Source organism: Nannobrachium achirus (genome assembly GCF_963921795.1).
Source record: "Nannobrachium achirus genome assembly, chromosome: 6".
NCBI classification, from domain to species: Eukaryota; Metazoa; Chordata; class Actinopteri; order Myctophiformes; family Myctophidae; genus Nannobrachium; species Nannobrachium achirus.
This window is the reverse complement of record NC_137815.1, coordinates 48,227,383-48,234,538: the sequence shown is the minus strand read 5'-3', so window position 1 is coordinate 48,234,538 and position 7,156 is coordinate 48,227,383. Positions and strand designations below refer to the sequence as shown.

General features: G+C 39.9%; 1 protein-coding gene across 1 annotated transcript; it reads right to left on the bottom strand.

The window, feature by feature from the left end:
- Positions 1 to 1,183: 1,183 nt before the first annotated feature.
- On the bottom strand, positions 1,184 to 6,801 carry LOC308287449 (uncharacterized protein). Its single transcript, XM_080728622.1, has 5 exons — positions 6,699 to 6,801; positions 4,908 to 5,171; positions 4,535 to 4,627; positions 2,567 to 2,698; positions 1,184 to 2,126 (listed from the first exon to the last, which is right to left on the bottom strand). Exons 1-5 carry the CDS (start codon positions 6,793 to 6,795, stop codon positions 1,846 to 1,848), a joined length of 867 nt encoding a protein of 288 aa, XP_080584748.1. The 5' UTR covers positions 6,796 to 6,801; the 3' UTR covers positions 1,184 to 1,845.
- Positions 6,802 to 7,156: the final 355 nt, after the last annotated feature.

The following is a 7,156-nucleotide window of genomic DNA, read 5'->3' as shown; positions in this document are numbered from 1 at the left end:
CTCAGCTGTTCTTAGAGGCTGCGTAAGAAAAGACCTGCCCCCACCTGTTTCTGATTGGCCTACCAACTTCCGTATCTGTGACGCACGTGGAAGTGGGAAACGACAGGTTGCCGAGTCCCCCGATGCATATGCCCCAGAGCCGAAGGAGGCGTCTACCTTTCCATGTCTATGCTTCTGTCCCCTTCTGTGACGCAGGCGGAAGAATTCCGTAAAAATTGCCTTTCCTTTTTGACGGACACCCCAGAGCCAGAGGGGGCGTCTACCTCTATGTCTATGCTGGCTATGAGAGGTTAATTGCCTGAGATGCAACGGGCTATCATTGGCTGTCATTGGTTAGTTTGTTGTCAGGCAAGCGCTGGATGTGTGACGCCCAGCAGGTCATTCATTCATAAGATTGAATGTACTGTATAACGTATGAATGTATGAACATGCTTGTAAATAACATGGAACTGTGGACACTGGACAGCTTCTCTGTGGCTATGTGGCCAAAATGACAGATTGCAATTTGTTGCAATTGAAGAAATATTAGACCTTAATTGTTGAATGTTTAAGCATGTAATGATCATGTACTGTATACTTAGGCCTACTTTTACCATTTACCATTTTTCAAATATTTTATTTTTTAACTTTCGGACAAAATAGCCAATTTTATGTTGAGGTACCCAGTGCCCACCTGACTGTTCTGTTACCATATGAATTATATGTTGATATTATATATTTAGTGGTGGCAGTAGTGTTGTCCAAATTAACAACAATCATATAAGTAAGTAGCCTATTTTGTTTAGTCTAGTTATGTTAATTTATAAAGCAGGTTTAAAAACAACAACCAAAGTGCATTCCAAAAGACAATAGACAAAAGCAATGCATAGTCATATAGAGCAGTACTGGTCTCCAAACCTTTTAGCTCAAGGACCAAAACTAGTTAAAATAGCAGATTTATATGCTTGTAGATTTTCTTTAATGAAATTCTTTCGGGAAAAAAAAGAAAGAAAAAGATTTCAATTTTTTCTAATGGAAAAAACGATTAAAATAATGAACATTAATGACTGAATAATGAATGAAACGATAATATATACCATACAGTACAATTTCAATATAGAAAAAATTGATATTTACTGTGGAGACATAGATACTGTATATCATAGTGTTAAAATAATCAGTAAAACAGACAACAGTGCTTTTGAATAATGTCTTTATTGACATAATGCATATAGCATTATGGAGGCCAGCCAACACTTGTCTCTTTTGTGTAATGTAGCCTACCAGCAGTAGCAGTGTTACATAGGATAGAGCAGAATGTAATGGAACCAGTAATAGTGTTACATAGGATTGAGCAGAATGTAATGCTACCAGTAACAGTGTTACATAGGATAGAGCAGAATGTGGTACCAGTAGCACTGTGTTACATAGTATTTATCATCTATACAATGTACTAAACTAGTGAAAACAGCAGATCTACAAGCACAAGCACTTGTGCTTGTAGATCGGCTGGTGATCTACAAGCACAGTCTTGTATGATGAAGCAGGGCCTTGCTTTACCAAAAGACGATCACATTTGAAACTTGGAGATACAAGGTTTCTGCCCGACAGTGACGATATTTTAGTGATTATGTTGCGAGGAAAACATTGAGATAATAGCCATTTTGGTTAGAACTGACTGAAAATAACTTTGTACTTCAAGTTTAAAATGATACAAAATATTTTTTCAAGTGTCCAAATAAATTCAAAATATTATCAAATTATCTCGAGGCACCCCTGGACTGGTGTCACGGCACCCCAGGGTGCCCCGTCACCCACTTTGAAAACCCCTGGGATAGAGAATGTAATACTACCAGTAGCACCGTGTTACATAGGATAGAGCAGAAAACCACTGAACATGTTCTGGTTGTTGGGGTTATCCCAGAGCATGTGCCCACTAGGTAAACGCATGTAAACTACGTCTCCCACCTCCAGCTCTACCATCATTCCATTAGACAAGTATTCCCGACCCCCACTATTGTATGCATTGTTATGAAGGATTTGCTGTTCATTTTTATACATCTTGATTTGCACATATGCTGATGCTGTCATGTGAGATGCAGTAAATCTGAAGTGATAGACTCCTTTCACTGGTGATGTGAAGATACCTGGGTGAGAAAATTAAAACCAATGACAATGACAATTTGCTGTTATAGATCTGCTATTTTTGGCTAATGTTGCCCCCAGAATATGGGTTCTATCTTAGGTTAGTGGGTGAGGTTCATCCCATCGTGGGCACCTGCTGGCCAAGTAGTCTAGGCACATAAAACATAGGCTCTGATGCCTGACAGTGTGTTGCTGGTTAGAATCCCGATCCAGACGACCTTTTCTGCGTGTCCCCCATCTTTCTCCCCATTTATTGTCAGTCAACTGTCCTATCAATTAAAGGCATAAAAGCTCAAAAACTAATATTTAAAAAGATTAATCCCATCCTGCCTACTGATTTAAATGAGAACCACAGTTGAATGTGTATTTAGATGTATTTCTAATTCTGATGGCCTGATATACTGTACAGTACATGTAATGTAGGTTATCACCACTAACTTACCTGTAATTGGATTGTATGCATTGCCGGTGTTGGTGATGACTCTCTTGTAGACCAGAGTGGTGTCAACATTAAAGGGTCCAACGTTATCACTAGAGTCGGTCAAACCAGCAGAGAAGGCCACCTTTGGTTTGTCTGTCAACACAGGAGCATTAATTAGATCAAGATTATGGATGTTGGGTGGATGTCACGAGCATAACATCCCCATAAATGGAGATTATACTGGTGTCACTGATGATGTCACTTGACATTGCTCGGTGACATCACAAGCTCACAGAGATTACCATATATAGATATATATATTCCAGTTGTATCAGCCGATCTCCAACAAACATGGATACATCCCAGTCTAAGACGGACTCATAGACAGGCATGGACTCCATATTTGGGCATAAAAGGGACTCAGATAATAGGGGATGGTGTTTTCTACTGGTGTTTCAGTCCGAGCGTATCAAAGGGTGCGTTCGGAAATGCGCACCGGGTGTGTGCTCAGTGTAGTGAGTGCCTAAACCTAACCCTAATCCTAACCCTAACCTCAGTAAAACTATGCATAACCCTAACCCTAACCCTAACCTCAGTAAAACTATGCCTAAACCTAACCATAACCCCTAACCCTAACCACACCCGGTGTGCATTTACGAACGCACCCTTTGATACACTCTGACTGAATCACCAGCAGAAAACACTCTCCCCAGATAATAGACCGAGTGTAGCATGCATTCCCGCCTTGCATCGGTCCCAACTTGTGTGGTCCCCTAGTAATAATATTATAAAAGCATATATTATTCTATTACAGTAAGCCAATACACCAGAGGATCAGATAGTTCATGGCTGCTTCGATGCCAGTCACGGTGGAACTGCAGTCCGGCAGGGGAGGAGGTGGTCTGCCGTGGTGGCAGCTAGCGCTGCTGGTGCTGGGGGTCGGGCCGTTGGTGCTGGGTATGATGGAAACAACCCATCTGGAACACTGTCCTGGTTGAGATGGACGCCAGGACATTGCTATCTAGTCTACAGACAGCGATGGATGTCACCAGAAGGTGCGCTGTACGCTCAGGCCCTGACCGATCAGCAACAGTTTATAAATTAGGCTTAGGTTGTCCGGCTGCTCGACAATCCCGATCTCCACTGCTGAGCCCGAGTTGTGTTAAGGTAATTTTTTTGTTTGTATGAAAACGAGTACCACATTAGAAAAGGCTGAGTTTTGTGAAAAACGTGTTCCCAGAATCCAGTGTAATGGTTGGCTTCCGGAGAAGAAGGTCCACCAGAGGCACCACCAGTGTTTTCGTTGTCTAAAACTATGATGAAAAATGTTGGTCGACTAACTTTTTTCACTGACGAAAACTGAATGAAAACTAAGTAAATACTATGCTATGATGACTTAAACTATGACATAAATATATATGATAAATATTTATCATTTTAGTTAATGACAGCTGTCCATTTCTGATGAGATATCTGTTGAGAAAAAAGTTAGACCAAGGCACTCTTGGGGGAAAGTTAAAAAGCCTTTATTTTAGGGCTAATGCATGGCAAGAAATATTTAAAAAATGCACCTACGCGTTGCGGCACAAAGCCTTCTTTCGGGTGTCTAAACAAAAAAGTAGAACAAACATGACAGGATAAACAGGATATGACATCATAAGCTCATATACAGGTTGTGCTAAAACCAAGCCAAGACAAAATGTAGACTTATAAAGAACATGAAAACCTACCCAATACCACTTTAAAACACAAAAAAAAGAAAACAAGAAATACACAAATAAACAGTTTGTAGGTACTCAAGAAAGAATCTTTTTCCAATAATTCAAAATCCCTTAGCAGACCAAACAATTGGTGGTGTGGATGCTGCCATCCACTTCAATTGAGAACGATATTTTTATTTTTGTAATCTTTTATCTTTATCGCGCCCAGTGGGAATGGACCTTTAAAGTAAGCAATTTTTTAACTGTCCTCTCCTCCTCCTCAAATTACCTTCACTTTCTTGAACCTTGTTCTCAACGACACCCAGTCTGGTCTGAAGGACGTCCATCTTGCTTTCACTGCCACTCAATTTGGCTGCCATTTCTGAAAGATATGGAGAAACGAATAATATTAAACTATGAAACATTACGATGCCTGAAGGTCTATAATGTGACGTTGCTTAAATAATAATAATGAAATAATGAATAATAATAATTAAATAAAAAGTGTTCAGACGGTGTGAGGGGGTCATTTTGTTTTATTAAACTATGAAACACTGAAACACAATTTCAGCCTGTACCCATACAACTTCAAGCTCCATCTTTAGATCTTGTTTTTTGTGTTCTCTGCTCAAAAAGCATGAAGACGCTTGATCCATCCTAACCTGCATTTTCTTTTGCCAATCCTTCCATTGCGTTTTTGGTGACGCTCAGTTCCAGCCGAAGATCGGTAACGGTGACTTCCATGCGACGCAGCTTGTCTCTCTGCTCCTTGTCCTCTCCCTCGCTGGCTGCCACCCTGGCCTCCACGCAGCTCAACTTCTCTCTGGTCTCTGCTCTCAATTCCACCACGGTGGCTCGCAGGCCATCCACCACGTCCCTCATCGCTCTCAGCTCAGCCCAGAGGTCAGTTTGCAAGCGTGTACCACCTGGTTCAGTGGTGGAAAAGAATTACTCAAATGTTTTACTTAACTTAGTAAAATTATCAATACTAGTCCTGAGGATTGAGACAAAAATCATAACTTTTTCATAAAAGTGTGAAATTTAGTACACTTGTACAGTTTGGGGCCCTGAACATTTTCAGATATGGAGCCATCGCAAAAACGCCCCCCTGGTGGGCATGGCGGCCATTTTAATTTCTGCCATTACCAGTGAATGTATTTTGCATCATAACTCCTGAACTAAGCCTATAGGTGATGTCTACACCTATGTTTTGATGGTCACGGATTCCATTACTATCATCTACAATATCATAAACTGTTCAGGTGAATAGTTAATGGTCAATCAGTGATGTTGTGAGGTAGTCCCGTTGTTTTGTCCAAACATTTTTCACTTTTTCATATAAGTATGAAATGTGGTACACTTGTACAGTTTGGGACCCTGAACATTGTCAGATATGGAGCCATTGCAAAAACCATTGCAATATCAGCCATTACCAAATAATGTATTTTGCTCATATCTCCTGAACCAAACATGATAACACAGAATATGTGATGTCTACACCTATGTTTTGATGGACAAGGTTTACAATGATATCATGTACAGCATCATAAACTGTCCAGGACTCCAGGTGTCCAGTTAATGGTCAATTCAATGATGTGAAAAGGAAATCACACTATTTTACGTCTGTTGCATTCATGTTGTGTAGTTTTAGAAATGTAAACCTTTGGTTCATTCCCCCGGATAATACAGTGACTGTAAGAGCAGAACAATATTCATTATGACACTAACAAATTAGCTTAACAAATTAGCTTAGCTTGAATCAGAGACAAATGTTTATTTCAAAGATTTTATTTCAGAAAGAATTGTTTGTTTTGTGGACATAGAGCACCGAAGTCTGACATCATTGAAACATCCTACCTGCCACCATTGTCACCAGGGGGCTCCAGATATGGATATGTTTAGGGCTGCAAACTGTACAAGTGTACCAAATGTCACGCTTTTATGAAAAAGTGAATGATTCACCTAAAATCTCGTCTCAATCCTCCAGACTATACTGCTATGTAGAAATATACTCTGTTACACGTAGAAGCCCTGTATTCAAAATGTACCTGAGTAAAAGTACAAACGTATTGGTGTCAAAATGTACTTAAAGTACCAAAAGTAGAAAGTACGCATTATGCAGAATGTCCCATTTCACGAATGTATGAAAATCTTTTGAAAATAGCAGATTGGCTATTTTCAAATGGCCTGAAATCTATATAGGGCTGAATTGGTTACTGTATGTTTTGTATTAACAATCAAAATCAACGGTAGGCCTAACTATTGTAACTAATAACTAAAGTTTTCAATTAATTGTAGTGTAGTGGAGTAAAAGTACAATATTTGCCTCTGAGATGTAGTGGAGTAGAAGTAAAAGCATTGCAAATTGGAAATACTCAAGTAAATAAACGTATAGATCAGAATTGTACTTAAGTAGCCTACAGTACTTGAGTAAATGTTTTTGTTACACTGACCTGGTTCAACGCTGCTCTCTCGTGCACTCTCCCCGACCTGAGCCCCGGCCTTAGACAGGCAGAACAGTAAAACAAGCACAGCCCCACAGCCCTTCATTGTGAAACTGAGTGACTGCCGATATTGTGCAAATTCATGTCCTTATATACCCACCAACCAACATTGGACAGGTTGTGCCCAATGGAAAGTTAATGTTCAAGCTGGATACGAAATAAAGTCTGAGAGTTCCAACACATGGTGATGATAACATATTGGTTATGAAAACTGTGGGAATATATTTGATTTCCTGGTGTGGCGGTGTTCCTCGGTGGGTTTAGAGTGTGCTTTAAAATGATCACTCGCACAAAATAAAATAGAATTTAGGAGTCACAGAAGTAATGTTGCAGTGCAAGCAAATCGGTCTATATCCTTGAACCTTCTTGTTTTTTGCACCTTATAGTAATTCCAATTGTGTCCAGCA